The sequence below is a fragment of the Physella acuta genome, unplaced genomic scaffold, assembly GCF_028476545.2.
Source record: "Physella acuta isolate Inbredline_101_S28 unplaced genomic scaffold, ASM2847654v3 ptg001163l, whole genome shotgun sequence".
Lineage (NCBI taxonomy): Eukaryota > Metazoa > Mollusca > Gastropoda > Physidae > Physella > Physella acuta.
This window is the reverse complement of record NW_026732680.1, coordinates 197501-215573: the sequence shown is the minus strand read 5'-3', so window position 1 is coordinate 215573 and position 18073 is coordinate 197501. Positions and strand designations below refer to the sequence as shown.

General features: G+C 40.2%; 2 protein-coding genes across 4 annotated transcripts in view; both read left to right on the top strand.

Annotated features, from left to right (window-relative positions):
* LOC131956614 (antiviral innate immune response receptor RIG-I) overlaps nt 1-18073 on the top strand; it is a 66263-nt gene that overhangs the window by 37994 nt on the left and 10196 nt on the right. The window lies entirely within an intron of this gene.
* Nucleotides 4228-18073, top strand: part of LOC131956618 (interferon-induced helicase C domain-containing protein 1) — an 18086-nt gene continuing 4240 nt past the window's right edge. Inside the window, exons 1-2 of the mRNA XM_059321143.1 lie at nt 4228-4337; nt 6640-6717. Coding sequence (XP_059177126.1) covers nt 6660-6717 — 58 coding nt within the window. The 5' untranslated portion in view covers nt 4228-4337; nt 6640-6659. The remainder of the gene's footprint in view (nt 4338-6639; nt 6718-18073) is intronic.

The following is an 18073-nucleotide window of genomic DNA, read 5'->3' as shown; positions in this document are numbered from 1 at the left end:
GTATCTTTCAGATATGGATGAAGATAGTTTAGACCACTGGCCAGCAACAAGCTGCTTTGGAGCTGCAAACTAAGTGTTCATTTTTTTCAATTTCTATCTTTCAATCACACTTAAGCTTAAAGGCACAGTTTAAAAGTTATTGATTCAAATGAGAGTCTATGACTGAATACAAATATCACTTTATAGATGTTATTTGCACATTTCTTTACTAATCCTTGCTGTTTGTCAGTATTCACAGAGGTTACTTAATGACATTAATTGAAGCTATTGTGTATCATCATGATATTATCATGAAGTCCAACATGATTTCTAAGAAAATAATTTGCACACTTCAAAGATAAAAGGGTAAAAACACCTAGCCAAACACATAATTAAATATAGACAGCATAATTTCCTCCTCTAATCCTGAACCTTGTACTCTTGTTCCTAAAACCCATACCTTGAACAGTTATCATTTTTTAGATTTAGAAAGAAACTATTCTATAACCTCTACTACAACTATGAAAATACACGAGTTTAAATTTAGCAATATCCTTCGTAAACATTCATCTGCATTTTAAGTTTATGAATTTGAAAATTCAGATACCTAATTCAAGATGAAGTAAATTTCTCTCATAAACACCTCAACAAAAAAAGGAAGATACTAAATTTAAAAAAAAAAACAACTATAATTATTTATTTATATCTTATTTTTAAAACCCCCATGTTAAGTATTTGATATATTTATTGATATTTACCATTTATCTATATTATTTCAGTTTTATGTAAATATGCCATTACTAAGTACCAGACATACATTCATTTGGCTCATAAATTTTTTTTCTCTATATTCAAATTTTCATTGATTCTTAGGAAAAAAAAAAAATTTTTAAAAATGAAGTGTTAAAATATAGATCAACATGGATTGACAAAGTTTAGTGTGTTATCACCACCAAACTACTTAAAATAGTTTAAAAAAGATTTAAAAACCTTTTTTGCTATCATTATTTGAAAAAAATTAAATAAATTTTGTAAAGCTTTTTTAAAATGTAGTTATACCAATTGTGAAAAGAAGATTAGTTTGGTAAAAAAATTATTAAAAGCTAATTGCAAAACCTAATTGTTACATAAATGAAACACTTTTTTAAGATGAATTTGTGTTTAATTTTTTTTTATATTCAAAGCATGTCAACATTTTTATTTCATCACAGTATTTTGCAATTTTAAAGTAGGTTTTATTAATGTTATTTAATAAGTTTGGTTTTTTTTATCTGGTGCTAAGAAAATTTTTAAAATTCACTTGTGAAAATTCAATTATTTGAGTTTACAATCCTATTCAAATACTTTTAACCCAAAATTGTCACTCAGGAACACTTGGTTAAGTTAAAAAAAAATTAAAAATTGCATGCATGCCTATACAATAAAGATGAAATATCTACAAGTTAATGTTTATACCAATGAATCTCCTTATTGTTTTTGACTAATACTCTTAATCTATCTGACATCATTTACAATTCATATTTCTTTTTTTTTTTTGTTTAAAAAAATGAGAAAATTAATGTTTGTAGCACATATATTATATATTATTCATACAGATGTTTCAAGTTTTGTTATTATGACTGCAGAATGTTACATCTTTAAAATATATTTTATATTTATTTTACATTTTTATATATTCACCATTAGTCTATGTATTTCAATAAAAATTCTAAAAAAATCAGTTTTGAATTTTTTTTACTTTTTTACTTTTCTATTGATTTTATGCAAATTTGAGGCAGAATAAAATTAACGATATTAGTATTCATTAGAATAATAGTTTCAATACATATTAAAGTATCTATTCTATTCTCGACAAAGACTATGTAGTTCTAATTACCTTCTGGGTAATACATTGGCGTGAATGTTCCCGATGCTTCTTTAAACAAATAATACTCCTTAAAATAAAACCCTCCAACCTTCCACATAACATCTGATCACCAATTAATTAATTATTCAAATTTGAGGTTTAGCATAAATAAAAATTAGTCGTTTTGTATTATGTACAAGTAAATCATCTTCAGTGAATAAAAGTAGGCCTTACAAAGATATGGCAAGGTCTGCTTTGAGTGCATCTGGTGGAATACCAGCTGCTTGGCCATTTTTCATACTCTTTGTGAAGTAAAGTTCCCTTTTCAAACCTGACGGTGAAGTAGAGTTCACTTGTTTCTGTGACCTCGGCATATGAAGAGATAGTGTGGTCAGCACTATGAGTTAAGTACCCATCGGAGTTAGGTGGACTCTACTGACTTGAACCTGGATTCGAACTCGAGACTTACGGGTTAGCAGTCCAGCTCTCTACCGCATGAACCCTCCGACCCCTTCATACTCTTTATTGCCTTACTATTTCTAGCTTTGTGTGGGTGTTTAATAGGTGATTATACAGAAGTATGTCGGGAATGGTTGATGAGAGAGGTTGATTTAGAATTTCTTTAAAGTGCTGACCCATCGTTCACTCAGAGGCGTAGTGAAGTGGGGGGGGGGGGGGGGGCAGGTGGGTACATATGTCTCCGGGCGCCAACCTTAGGGGCGCATAAATGGGTTGAAAAAATATTAAAAGCTCATTTCATCTGAAGTTTTGAATTACAACCATAAAAAAAAATGGGGGAGGGGGATTAAAAGTTGGCGCCGGAAGAGATCACTATGACTAAGCGTTCACTTGTTAGGATCCTTCCTTCTCTGTCATTCATTGGGGGGGGGGGATTCTTTATCTGCCTGGGTTAGTTTCTATAGGAAAAGGTGGGTGTCGTGTCTCAGTTCCTATAGGAGAAGGTAGGTGGCGTGTCTCAGTTTCTATAGAAAGTGGGTGCGATGTCTCAGTTCCTATAGGAGAAGGTGGGTGTCGTGTCTTAACTTCTATAGAAGATGGTGGGTGCCGTGTCTCAGTTTCAATAGGAGAAGGTGGGTGTCACCCTGTGTGGGAACCAGAGGCGTAGCAGGGGGGGGGGGGCGGGCGGGGGATATATGTCCCCGAGCGCCGACCTTAGGGGGCGCCAAAATAGGTTGGAAAATCAAATCGAAAGTTTGAAGGGGGGTGCAAATCGAAAGTTTGAGGGGTGTGCAAATCGAAAGTTTGAGGGGGGTGCAAATCGAAAGTCTGTCCCCGGGCGCTGGGAAGGGTCGCTACGCCTCTGGTGGGAACTGATAGTTTGGTGCTTCTTAATCTAAATACATTAAACTGTATAAAATTGGACTTTTAAAAAAAAATGGCGTCCTCAGGTGCAGTTTGCACCCCGCCCCATAAAGCAACTGTTTGTACAACCACATGGAACAAGTAAAGATGTCAATGGATGATGATATTGTTATAAAAGGCATCATTACAAATTTATTTAATTTGTTTATTTAAGTTCAGTGCCTAGATTGCACTGCAGTAATTTTGTTACTTTTTGCCCCCAGCATGTGTCAAGATGTAACAACCTTGACCTAGCACATGCTTCATCTATATCTCAAAAAATTAAAAAGATGAACTTCATTTTACTTGTTCAGTTTGTTTCTAGAAACTCTTCTCTAACAGATCCTGCCTGGCAAACTTTTTCAAGAACAATAACTCTCGACTTCACATTCTTCTCAAGAAAAATAACTCAAGACTTCACATTCTTCTTAAGAAAAATAACTCTGGACTCACTAATACATTTTTAGAACACTACATCCGATAGGGGTTAGCGTATTTAGTTTTTCCTAGTTACAATCGTATGCATGGTTAAAATAACTATTTCCTCCTTTAATTAAATATTCTTGTTTTTCAATTTAGTTCGGGGAGGAGGGGGTAGACGGGGAAGAGAAGCCTTAAAAAAATCTCGGGTTTGTATGACGACCTAGAGCCCGCCCAACGAAGCAGCTATGCATAGGGCTGACAACACTATTCCCTCATACATGCAGATGTCTTTGAAACAGATAGAGTCCACTTAATCTACCCCATGCGTTTTGAGCACGAATGGGAGAAGGGACAAGATGAGAATGTTGAACCCAGCAAATTTAAACACATTTCTTTCTTCGGAATCTATTCAATAGGGCACTGCCCCCCTTCCCCCCAAAGAGCGCCCCTTTCCCCCCCCCCCCTCCCGATAAGACAGAAACAAATATTTATACATTAAATCTATACTTTAACCAGTGCTCGCACCATCGTGAAGTGCTAATAATTTACACTTGCTTTGTGGTTAAGTAAACAACGATCTAGCATCATTATTGAACGAAGTGTTTATTAGTGCGCTTGGTGCATGTTCTAAGTCACACGGGTCATTTACTTTTAACAGCTACTGTTTACAAACAGAGTCGGTTATTTCCGACTGTTTGTTTTGTTAAATGTTAATCGCAGAGATCAGGTAGGGTTTCTTGCAGGTAAGCTAAGTCCCCGTAGGTTTAAGATCGTTGCTTCTTACCAAAGTGCAGAGTTCACTATGAATCAAACGAGGCAGTTACGGATCTAGATACAAAAGTTTAAAAGACCAAAAGCTAACAACAGCCTTATAAGGAGGATTTTTAAAGGGGAGGGATTAAGGTTGCTTCGCCAAACAATTACAATTTTGTGGCCTATATAGAGAACGATGTCATGTACACAATGGGTTAGGAGGTGGGTAAACCGGTAGCATATCATTAATCTCCTTCAGACAATTAGGCAGACTCCCCCAGTGTCATTACCCCCCCCCCCATATTAATTACTTCCTGTCAATTACCAACTCCCTTGATAAACTACCCTGGCCCAAAAACTTCAGTAGGACCAGTGGCGTAGGCAGGGGGGGGGGGGGGGTAGGTTATAATAGACCGATTGATATATAAAGTATGAGGGGGGGGGGTGCAAATCGAAAGTTTAAGGGGGGGGGTGCAAATCGAAAGTTTGTCCCGGGTAAAAATTGGACCCCCCCCCTTGAGACGATCCTGGCTACGCCACTGAGTAGGACATGACCCCATGTCGATAACCCATCGTTAAGGGTAAGAGATAGGATAGGGGATAAAGGTAATAGAATATGTTAAAAAGTTTAAAAAAGAATAGGGATACGGTGATGGTTAAGGATAAGGAAATGATTTTTGGTTACGAATGGGGTTACGAAAAAGGAGATAGATATGGTGAAAGTGGGGATATACAGCCCGTAATATGTACTCTAATGTGGGTTACATGGCAGAGGGTAATTGGGTTAGGGCTAATGACTGGTGTGTGTGGCAGTGTTTCTTAAATACTGTTTTCTCCGGGGGGCGGGGGGGGGGGCATTTGATATTTGTGGGGGCGGACGGCGGACACTGGTAAAATTATTTGTTTTCTATATAAATTCAATTTATGATGGGGGGGGGAGTGGTCGACTTTCTCCGGGGGGGGGGGGGCAGAGGCGTAGCGAAGGGGGGGGGGCGGGGGTGTGGACCGCCCCGGGTGACACCATATGGGGGGGGGGGGGTGACACCAAGGCAAAAAATAGCAAAATATATAGAAAAAAACTTGAGGGGGGTGGTGCAAATTGAAAGTTTGAGGGGGGGGTGCAAATCGAAAATTTGAAAGATAGCCCCCGGGAATCGTCGCTACGCCTCTAGGGGGGGGGGTGACACCATTAAGTGCCGCACCGGGTGACACCCGACCTCGCTACGCCACTAGAGGGGATGGGGCTCTGAAGAGATGCCTTAAAGAATCTATGGTGTGTGTGTGTGGGGGGGGGGGTAATGTCCTAGACCCAGGTAAAACATTTCACATTGTAGTTCTTTTTGGCTGGAGATTTCGCTGGTGGCATCTCCCCACCGATGACTGTCTGAAGAATCGTGTAAAGTAAGACTCAAAATCTATAGAAGTAAACAGATCAATATATTCACTGTATTTTCAGACGCGTGGTCTTGTTTTCTAAAACTGAGTTATTTAAATGTAAACAAAGCAGGCGCTATATTTCTTGCATCATAACTGTTGGGGCGCGGGTTTGCCCACACTAGCACACAGACGCCCTAGCGCTTGTTGTATGAAAGCCTAGAGTGTACGTAAATCACCCTGCGTGATAGTGAGGTACGACACATCTCGTCGATCGGCAGAGTCGTCACGGGGCGCTCGTGTGAGACATCGGTTACACTACCGCAGGACGCTCTTTAAACCGAAAGTAGGCACAATACTACTGGCGGAGAATCAGGGGTGCTGCTTTACTTGACTGTTAACTGAGCACACTTTAAAAAATATCACCGGGAGGGGAGGGGGGAGGAAGACACCAGCTGCAAAATGTATAGAGGAAAAAATGTTTTGTTGAGTATTTTGAATAACTGGTAAGTCAATTAACGACCGGTGAGGGGCTGACACCAAAATCTAATAATTTACGTTGAATACGATGCTGTTCCACGTGAATTAATAGGTGGATTAGTATAATGTGCGCACAAATTGAAGCCATCATGTAAAAATTGGTAGGGGGTGACAGCAATTGCAACTATACATATACATATACACACATATTTATATGTATATATATATATATATATATATATATATATATATATATATATATATATATATATATATATATATATATATATATATATATACTTTTTTTGAGTGGGGGGATGACACCACGAGAAACGGCACCGTTTGACACCCGCCATAGCAACGCCACTGGATTAGGCCTATATATTATTATTTTTTATGTCGTTTATATTTTTATAAAATAGGCCTCTGTAAAAGTATAAAAATGGACACATCTACATCTACGGATGATCCCAATGTTCAGGATGTCGAAGTTGGACCAGGTAAATATAATCTCACGTAGGACTATAACTATGTTAACTTGTACCTAAACTTATGAAGTTATAAAACACAAAACAGGTCGAGGTGGTATATTAATTTTTTTTTTATCACAAAGTGTTAAATGATGGTATGGGATGGTTATAAACAATTTTTTGTTTAAATTCCTATGTTTGTTGAATTTACTCTTGTAAACTCCACATAAGATATTGTTTCTAATGAAGATATAACTCACATGCACCAATGCACCATATATATATATATATATATATATATATATATATATATATATATATATATATATATATATATATATATTGTTCTCTATTGTTTATTCTTAAGTAAAATAGTTACTTGGTTAGTCATTTAAGGGAATCACTCCGGATGGGGAAAACTAGGATAGTTATAATTTAGCCTTTAAGAAAACAATATTCGTGTGGTGAAGGCTATAATATTGTATTGAATATTAAATCGGCCTATTTTAGTTTTTGGTTATCATATTTGGCTTTTTTTTTGTAGTTATATTTTTGATATGTTTTATCAAAACTAAATCGGGGGTTAATGTCCCCCCCACCACTAAATCACAAAATGGCGGCCTGGTATCACACAGGTGGTCAGCCCGTGATGTCACCAGGTAATTTTTTAGCTTTTGGCCACGTTTAATAACCCTAGTCCCCGGGACTTCAATTGTGCAATGCCCACGGTGGTGAAACCAATCAGCCTTTGGACGGGCAATGAGCGTTCCAGTGATAAACGGCCAACCGTCAATGTGCCCAACGTCGCACCAGCGATCGCCTTGGCACTGGCTTGACCGCGTATGGTCAGTTCATGAGCATGCTTCCGCGTTTCATTTTAATGGCCTGTCCGGCACAATGGCGGCAGCCCAAGCGCTGGTCACCCGTCTCCTTAATTTATGAGCTTAAGGCCGCTACCCCAACCTACGGGTCGGCCCGGGCCAAATAGATAACAGACAGTTGGTGGTCGCAATGGTCTGGGGAGATGAGAAGGGGTGGGCAAAACCAGCCTATAAAAGAGGAAGGGTGGCGATAGGAAAAACACACACATAGCTGGGGCTAGATACTACGGTATAGGCCTTGGGTGGTGGCAGCCTTAAGGCTGGCCGAGAAGGCTGGCTTATTGGCCCAGCCGATGTCTTGTTTCTGTGGCCTGATGTTTATACTTGTGGTCCGATATTTCTACATGTGGCCTGGTGTTTATATATGTGAACAGAAGTTTGTACCAGTGGCCTAACGTCTTGTTCCTGTGGCTAGGTACTTGGTTCTTGTGGCCAGATATTTGTATCTTTGTCTTAATGTCTTGTTCCTGTGGCCAGATATTTGTATCTTTGTCTTGATGTCTTGTTCCTGTGACTAGGTACTTGTGGCCAGATATTTGTATCTTTGTCTTGATGTCTTGTTCCTGTGGCTAGGTTCCTGTGGCCAGATATTTGTATCTTTGTCTTGATGTCTTGTTCCTGTGGCTAGGTACTAGGTTCCTGTGGCCAGATATTTGTATCTTTGTCTTGATGTCTTGTTCCTGTGGCTAGGTACTAGGTTCCTGTGGTCAGATATTTGTATCTTTGTCTTGATGTCTTGTTCCTGTGGCCAGATATTTGTATCTTTGTCTTGATGTCTTGTTCCTGTGGCTAGGTACTAGGTTCCTGTGGCCAGATATTTGTATCTTTGTCTTGATGTCTTGTTCCTGTGGCTAGGTACTTGGTTCCTGTGGCCAGATATTTGTATCTTTGTCTTGATGTCTTGTTCCTGTGACTAGGTACTTGTGGCCAGATATTTGTATCTTTGTCTTGATGTCTTGTTCCTGTGGCTAGGTACTTGGTTCCTGTGGCCAGATATTTGTATCTTTGTCTTGATGTCTTGTTCATGTGGCTAGGTGCTTGGTTCCTGTGGCCAGATATTTGTATCTTTGTCTTGATGTTTTGTTCCTGTGGCTAGGTACTTGGTACCTGTGGCCAGATATTTGTATCTTTGTCTTGATGTCTTGTTCCTGTGGCCAGATATTTGTATCTTTGTCTTGATGTCTTGTTCCTGTGGCTAGGTACTTGGTTCCTGTGGCCAGATATTTGTATCTTTGTCTTGATGTCTTGTTCCTGTGACTAGGTACTTGTGGCAAGATATTTGTATCTTTGTCTTAATGTCTTGTTCCTGTGGCTAGGTACTTGGTTCCTGTGGCCAGATATTTGTATCTTTGTCTTGATGTCTTGTTCCTGTGGCTAGGTACTTGTGGCCAGATTTTGTATCTTTGTCTTGATGTTTTGTTCCTGTGGCTAGGTACTTGGTTCCTGTGGCCAGATATTTGTATCTTTGTCTTGATGTCTTGTTCCTGTGGCTAGGTACTTGTGGCCAGATATTTGTATCTTTGTCTTCATGTTTTGTTCCTGTGGCTAGGTACTTGGTTCCTGTGGCCAGATATTTGTATCTTTGTCTTGATGTCTTGTTCCTGTGACTAGGTACTTGTGGCCAGATATTTGTATCTTTGTCTTGATGTCTTGTTCCTGTGGCTAGGTGCTTGGTTCCTGTGGCCAGATATTTGTATCTTTGTCTTGATGTCTTGTTCCTGTGGCCAGATATTTGTATCTTTGTCTTGATGTCTTGTTCCTGTGGCCAGATATTTGTATCTTTGTCTTGATGTCTTGTTCCTGTGGCTAGGTACTTGGTTCCTGTGGCCAGATATTTGTATCTTTGTCTTGATGTCTTGTTCCTGTGGCCAGATATTTGTATCTTTGTCTTGATGTCTTGTTCCTGTGACTAGGTACTTGGTTCCTGTGGCCAGATATTTGTATCTTTGTCTTGATGTCTTGTTCCTGTGGCCAGATATTTGTATCTTTGTCTTGATGTCTTGTTCCTGTGACTAGGTACTTGTGGCCAGATATTTGTATCTTTGTCTTGATGTCTTGTTCCTGTGGCTAGGTACTTGGTTCCTGTGGCCAGATATTTGTATCTTTGTCTTGATGTCTTGTTCCTGTGGCTAGGTACTTGGTTCCTGTGGCCAGATATTTGTATCTTTGTCTTGATGTCTTGTTCCTGTGGCTAGGTACTTGTGGCCAGATATTTGTATCTTTGTCTTGATGTCTTGTTCCTGTGGCTAGGTACTTGGTTCCTGTGGCCAGATATTTGTATCTTTGTCTTGATGTCTTGTTCCTGTGGCTAGGTACTAGGTTCCTGTGGCCAGATATTTGTATCTTTGTCTTGATGTCTTGTTCCTGTGGCTAGGTACTTGGTTCCTGTGGCCAGATATTTGTATCTTTGTCTTGATGTCTTGTTCCTGTGACTAGGTACTTGTGGCCAGATATTTGTATCTTTGTCTTGATGTCTTGTTCCTGTGGCTAGGTACTTGGTTCCTGTGGCCAGATATTTGTATCTTTGTCTTGATGTCTTGTTCATGTGGCTAGGTGCTTGGTTCCTGTGGCCAGATATTTGTATCTTTGTCTTGATGTCTTGTTCCTGTGGCTAGGTACTTGGTTCCTGTGGCCAGATATTTGTATCTTTGTCTTGATGTCTTGTTCCTGTGGCCAGATATTTGTATCTTTGTCTTGATGTCTTGTTCCTGTGGCTAGGTACTTGGTTCCTGTGGCCAGATATTTGTATCTTTGTCTTGATGTCTTGTTCCTGTGACTAGGTACTTGTGGCAAGATATTTGTATCTTTGTCTTAATGTCTTGTTCCTGTGGCTAGGTACTTGGTTCCTGTGGCCAGATATTTGTATCTTTGTCTTGATGTCTTGTTCCTGTGGCTAGGTACTTGTGGCCAGATTTTGTATCTTTGTCTTGATGTTTTGTTCCTGTGGCTAGGTACTTGGTTCCTGTGGCCAGATATTTGTATCTTTGTCTTGATGTCTTGTTCCTGTGGCCAGATATTTGTATCTTTGTCTTGATGTCTTGTTCCTGTGGCTAGGTACTTGGTTCCTGTGGCCAGATATTTGTATCTTTGTCTTGATGTCTTGTTCCTGTGGCTAGGTACTTGGTTCCTGTGGCCAGATATTTGTATCTTTGTCTTGATGTCTTGTTCCTGTGGCTAGGTACTTGTGGCCAGATTTTGTATCTTTGTCTTGATGTTTTGTTCCTGTGGCTAGGTACTTGGTTCCTGTGGCCAGATATTTGTATCTTTGTCTTGATGTCTTGTTCCTGTGGCTAGGTACTTGTGGCGAGATATTTGTATCTTTGTCTTCATGTTTTGTTCCTGTGGCTAGGTACTTGGTTCCTGTGGCCAGATATTTGTATCTTTGTCTTGATGTCTTGTTCCTGTGACTAGGTACTTGTGGCCAGATATTTGTATCTTTGTCTTGATGTCTTGTTCCTGTGGCTAGGTGCTTGGTTCCTGTGGCCAGATATTTGTATCTTTGTCTTGATGTCTTGTTCCTGTGGCCAGATATTTGTATCTTTGTCTTGATGTCTTGTTCCTGTGGCCAGATATTTGTATCTTTGTCTTGATGTCTTGTTCCTGTGGCTAGGTACTTGGTTCCTGTGGCCAGATATTTGTATCTTTGTCTTGATGTCTTGTTCCTGTGGCCAGATATTTGTATCTTTGTCTTGATGTCTTGTTCCTGTGACTAGGTACTTGGTTCCTGTGGCCAGATATTTGTATCTTTGTCTTGATGTCTTGTTCCTGTGGCCAGATATTTGTATCTTTGTCTTGATGTCTTGTTCCTGTGACTAGGTACTTGTGGCCAGATATTTGTATCTTTGTCTTGATGTCTTGTTCCTGTGGCTAGGTACTTGGTTCCTGTGGCCAGATATTTGTATCTTTGTCTTGATGTCTTGTTCCTGTAGCTAGGTACTTGTGGCCAGATATTTGTATCTTTGTCTTGATGTCTTGTTCCTGTGGCTAGGTACTTGGTTCCTGTGGCCAGATATTTGTATCTTTGTCTTGATGTCTTGTTCCTGTGGCTAGGTACTAGGTTCCTGTGGCCAGATATTTGTATCTTTGTCTTGATGTCTTGTTCCTGTGGCTAGGTACTTGGTTCCTGTGGCCAGATATTTGTATCTTTGTCTTGATGTCTTGTTCCTGTGACTAGGTACTTGTGGCCAGATATTTGTATCTTTGTCTTGATGTCTTGTTCCTGTGGCTAGGTACTTGGTTCCTGTGGCCAGATATTTGTATCTTTGTCTTGATGTCTTGTTCATGTGGCTAGGTGCTTGGTTCCTGTGGCCAGATATTTGTATCTTTGTCTTGATGTCTTGTTCCTGTGGCTAGGTACTTGGTTCCTGTGGCCAGATATTTGTATCTTTGTCTTGATGTCTTGTTCCTGTGGCCAGATATTTGTATCTTTGTCTTGATGTCTTGTTCCTGTGGCTAGGTACTTGGTTCCTGTGGCCAGATATTTGTATCTTTGTCTTGATGTCTTGTTCCTGTGACTAGGTACTTGTGGCAAGATATTTGTATCTTTGACTTAATGTCTTGTTCCTGTGGCTAGGTACTTGGTTCCTGTGGCCAGATATTTGTATCTTTGTCTTGATGTCTTGTTCCTGTGGCTAGGTACTTGTGGCCAGATATTTGTATCTTTGTCTTCATGTTTTGTTCCTGTGGCTAGGTACTTGGTTCCTGTGGCGAGATATTTGTATCTTTGTCTTGATGTCTTGTTCCTGTGACTAGGTACTTGTGGCCAGATATTTGTATCTTTGTCTTGATGTCTTGTTCCTGTGGCTAGGTGCTTGGTTCCTGTGGCCAGATATTTGTATCTTTGTCTTGATGTCTTGTTCCTGTGGCCAGATATTTGTATCTTTGTCTTGATGTCTTGTTCCTGTGGCCAGATATTTGTATCTTTGTCTTGATGTCTTGTTCCTGTGACTAGGTACTTGGTTCCTGTGGCCAGATATTTGTATCTTTGTCTTGATGTCTTGTTCCTGTGGCCAGATATTTGTATCTTTGTCTTGATGTCTTGTTCCTGTGGCTAGGTACTTGGTTCCTGTGGCCAGATATTTGTATCTTTGTCTTGATGTCTTGTTCCTGTGGCCAGATATTTGTATCTTTGTCTTGATGTCTTGTTCCTGTGGCTAGGTACTTGGTTCCTGTGGCCAGATATTTGTATCTTTGTCTTGATGTCTTGTTCCTGTGACTAGGTACTTGTGGCCAGATATTTGTATCTTTGTCTTGATGTCTTGTTCCTGTGGCTAGGTACTTGGTTCATGTGGCCAGATATTTGTATCTTTGTCTTGATGTCTTGTTCCTGTGGCTAGGTACTTGGTTCCTGTGGCCAGATATTTGTATCATTGTCTTGATGTCTTGTTCCTGTGGCCAGATATTGGTATCTTTGTCTTGATGTCTTGTTCCTTTGGCTAGGTACTTGGTTCCTGTGGCCAGATATTTGTATCTTTGTCTTGATGTCTTGTTCCTGTGGCCAGATATTTGTATCTTTGTCTTGATGTCTTGTTCCTGTGACTAGGTACTTGTGGCCAGATATTTGTATCTTTGTCTTGATGTCTTGTTTCTGTGGCTAGGTACTTGGTTCCTGTGGCCAGATATTTGTATCTTTGTCTTGATGTCTTGTTCCTGTGGCCAGATATTTGTATCTTTGTCTTGATGTCTTGTTCCTGTGACTAGGTACTTGTGGCCAGATATTTGTATCTTTGTCTTGATGTCTTGTTTCTGTGGCTAGGTACTTGGTTCCTGTGGCCAGATATTTGTATCTTTGTCTTGATGTCTTGTTCCTGTGACTAGGTACTTGTGGCCAGATATTTGTATCTTTGTCTTGATGTCTTGTTCCTGTGGCTAGGTGCTTGGTTCTTGTGGCCAGATATTTGTATCTTTGTCTTGATGTCTTGTTCCTGTGACTAGGTACTTGGTTCATGTGGCCAGATATTTGTATCTTTGTCTTGATGTCTTGTTCCTGTGGCCAGATATGTGTATCTTTGTCTTGATGTCTTGTTCCTGTGGCTAGGTACTTGGTTCCTGTGGCCAGATATTTGTATCTTTGTCTTGATGTCTTGTTCCTGTGACTAGGTACTTGGTTCATATGGCCAGATATTTGTATCTTTGTCTTGATGTCTTGTTCCTGTGGTCAGATATTTGTATCTTTGTCTTGATGTCTTGTTCCTGTGGTCAGATATTTGTATCTTTGTCTTGATGTCTTGTTCCTGTGACTAGGTACTTGGTTCCTGTGGCCAGATATTTGTATCTTTGTCTTGATGTCTTGTTCCTGTGGCCAGATATTTGTATCTTTGTCTTGATGTCTTGTTCCTGTGACTAGGTACTTGTGGCCAGATATTTGTATCTTTGTCTTGATGTCTTGTTCCTGTGGCTAGGTACTTGGTTCCTGTGGCCAGATATTTGTATCTTTGTCTTGATGTCTTGTTCCTGTGGCTAGGTACTTGTGGCCAGATATTTGTATCTTTGTCTTGATGTCTTGTTCCTGTGGCTAGGTACTTGGTTCCTGTGGCCAGATATTTGTATCTTTGTCTTGATGTCTTGTTCCTGTGGCTAGGTACTAGGTTCCTGTGGCCAGATATTTGTATCTTTGTCTTGATGTTTTGTTCCTGTGGCTAGGTACTTGGTTCCTGTGGCCAGATATTTGTATCTTTGTCTTGATGTCTTGTTCCTATGGCTAGGTACTTGGTTCCTGTGCCCAGATATTTGTATCTCTGTCTTGATGTCTTGTTCCTGTGGCTAGGTACTTGGTTCCTGTGGCCAGATATTTGTATCTTTGTCTTGATGTCTTGTTCCTGTGGTCAGATATTTGTATCTTTGTCTTGATGTCTTGTTCCTGTGACTAGGTACTTGTGGCCAGATATTTGTATCTTTGTCTTGATGTCTTGTTTCTGTGGCTAGGTACTTGGTTCCTGTGGCCAGATATTTGTATCTTTGTCTTGATGTCTTGTTCCTGTGGCTAGGTACTTGTGGCCAGATATTTGTATCTTTGTCTTGATGTCTTGTTCCTGTGGCTAGGTACTTGAATCCTGTGGCCAGATATTTGTATCTTTGTCTTGACGTCTTGTTCCTGTGGCCAGATTTTGTATCTTTGTCTTGATGTTTTGTTCCTGTGGCTAGGTACTTGGTTCCTGTGGCCAGATATTTGTATCTTTGTCTTGATGTCTTGTTCCTGTGGCCAGATATTTGTATCTTTGTCTTGATGTCTTGTTCCTGTGACTAGGTACTTGGTTCCTGTGGCCAGATATTTGTATCTTTGTCTTGATGTCTTGTTCCTGTGGCCAGATATTTGTATCTTTGTCTTGATGTCTTGTTCCTGTGGCTAGGTACTTGGTTCCTGTGGCCAGATATTTGTATCTTTGTCTTGATGTCTTGTTCCTGTGGCTAGGTACTTGTGGCCAGATATTTGTATCTTTGTCTTGATGTCTTGTTCCTGTGGCTAGGTACTTGGTTCCTGTGGCCAGATATTTGTATCTTTGTCTTGATGTCTTGTTCCTGTGGCTAGGTACTAGGTTCCTGTGGCCAGATATTTGTATCTTTGTCTTGATGTCTTGTTCCTGTGGCTAGGTACTTGGTTCCTGTGGCCAGATATTTGTATCTTTGTCTTGATGTCTTGTTCCTGTGACTAGGTACTTGTGGCCAGATATTTGTATCTTTGTCTTGATGTCTTGTTCCTGTGGCTAGGTACTTGGTTCCTGTGGCCAGATATTTGTATCTTTGTCTTGATGTCTTGTTCATGTGGCTAGGTGCTTGGTTCCTGTGGCCAGATATTTGTATCTTTGTCTTGATGTCTTGTTCCTGTGGCTAGGTACTTGGTTCCTGTGGCCAGATATTTGTATCTTTGTCTTGATGTCTTGTTCCTGTGGCCAGATATTTGTATCTTTGTCTTGATGTCTTGTTCCTGTGGATAGGTACTTGGTTCCTGTGGCCAGATATTTGTATCTTTGTCTTGATGTCTTGTTCCTGTGACTAGGTACTTGTGGCAAGATATTTGTATCTTTGTCTTAATGTCTTGTTCCTGTGGCTAGGTACTTGGTTCCTGTGGCCAGATATTTGTATCTTTGTCTTGATGTCTTGTTCCTGTGGCTAGGTACTTGTGGCCAGATTTTGTATCTTTGTCTTGATGTTTTGTTCCTGTGGCTAGGTACTTGGTTCCTGTGGCCAGATATTTGTATCTTTGTCTTGATGTCTTGTTCCTGTGGCTAGGTACTTGTGGCCAGATATTTGTATCTTTGTCTTCATGTTTTGTTCCTGTGGCTAGGTACTTGGTTCCTGTGGCGAGATATTTGTATCTTTGTCTTGATGTCTTGTTCCTGTGACTAGGTACTTGTGGCCAGATATTTGTATCTTTGTCTTGATGTCTTGTTCCTGTGGCTAGGTGCTTGGTTCCTGTGGCCAGATATTTGTATCTTTGTCTTGATGTCTTGTTCCTGTGGCCAGATATTTGTATCTTTGTCTTGATGTCTTGTTCCTGTGGCCAGATATTTGTATCTTTGTCTTGATGTCTTGTTCCTGTGACTAGGTACTTGGTTCCTGTGGCCAGATATTTGTATCTTTGTCTTGATGTCTTGTTCCTGTGGCCAGATATTTGTATCTTTGTCTTGATGTCTTGTTCCTGTGGCTAGGTACTTGGTTCCTGTGGCCAGATATTTGTATCTTTGTCTTGATGTCTTGTTCCTGTGGCCAGATATTTGTATCTTTGTCTTGATGTCTTGTTCCTGTGGCTAGGTACTTGGTTCCTGTGGCCAGATATTTGTATCTTTGTCTTGATGTCTTGTTCCTGTTACTAGGTACTTGTGGCCAGATATTTGTATCTTTGTCTTGATGTCTTGTTCCTGTGGCTAGGTACTTGGTTCATGTGGCCAGATATTTGTATCTTTGTCTTGATGTCTTGTTCCTGTGGCTAGGTACTTGGTTCCTGTGGCCAGATATTTGTATCATTGTCTTGATGTCTTGTTCCTGTGGCCAAATATTGGTATCTTTGTCTTGATGTCTTGTTCCTTTGGCTAGGTACTTGGTTCCTGTGGCCAGATATTTGTATCTTTGTCTTGATGTCTTGTTCCTGTGGCCAGATATTTGTATCTTTGTCTTGATGTCTTGTTCCTGTGACTAGGTACTTGTGGCCAGATATTTGTATCTTTGTCTTGATGTCTTGTTTCTGTGGCTAGGTACTTGGTTCCTGTGGCCAGATATTTGTATCTTTGTCTTGATGTCTTGTTCCTGTGGCCAGATATTTGTATCTTTGTCTTGATGTCTTGTTCCTGTGACTAGGTACTTGTGGCCAGATATTTGTATCTTTGTCTTGATGTCTTGTTTCTGTGGCTAGGTACTTGGTTCCTGTGGCCAGATATTTGTATCTTTGTCTTGATGTCTTGTTCCTGTGACTAGGTACTTGTGGCCAGATATTTGTATCTTTGTCTTGATGTCTTGTTCCTGTGGCTAGGTGCTTGGTTCTTGTGGCCAGATATTTGTATCTTTGTCTTGATGTCTTGTTCCTGTGACTAGGTACTTGGTTCATGTGGCCAGATATTTGTATCTTTGTCTTGATGTCTTGTTCCTGTGGCCAGATATGTGTATCTTTGTCTTGATGTCTTGTTCCTGTGGCTAGGTACTTGGTTCCTGTGGCCAGATATTTGTATCTTTGTCTTGATGTCTTGTTCCTGTGACTAGGTACTTGGTTCATATGGCCAGATATTTGTATCTTTGTCTTGATGTCTTGTTCCTGTGGTCAGATATTTGTATCTTTGTCTTGATGTCTTGTTCCTGTGGTCAGATATTTGTATCTTTGTCTTGATGTCTTGTTCCTGTGACTAGGTACTTGGTTCCTGTGGCCAGATATTTGTATCTTTGTCTTGATGTCTTGTTCCTGTGGCCAGATATTTGTATCTTTGTCTTGATGTCTTGTTCCTGTGACTAGGTACTTGTGGCCAGATATTTGTATCTTTGTCTTGATGTCTTGTTCCTGTGGCTAGGTACTTGGTTCCTGTGGCCAGATATTTGTATCTTTGTCTTGATGTCTTGTTCCTGTGGCTAGGTACTTGTGGCCAGATATTTGTATCTTTGTCTTGATGTCTTGTTCCTGTGGCTAGGTACTTGGTTCCTGTGGCCAGATATTTGTATCTTTGTCTTGATGTCTTGTTCCTGTGGCTAGGTACTAGGTTCCTGTGGCCAGATATTTGTATCTTTGTCTTGATGTCTTGTTCCTGTGGCTAGGTACTTGGTTCCTGTGGCCAGATATTTGTATCTTTGTCTTGATGTCTTGTTCCTGTGGCTAGGTACTTGTGGCCAGATATTTGTATCTTTGTCTTGATGTTTTGTTCCTGTGGCTAGGTACTTGGTTCCTGTGGCCAGATATTTGTATCTTTGTCTTGATGTCTTGTTCCTGTGGCTAGGTACTTGGTTCCTGTGCCCAGATATTTGTATCTCTGTCTTGATGTCTTGTTCCTGTGGCTAGGTACTTGGTTCCTGTGGCCAGATATTTG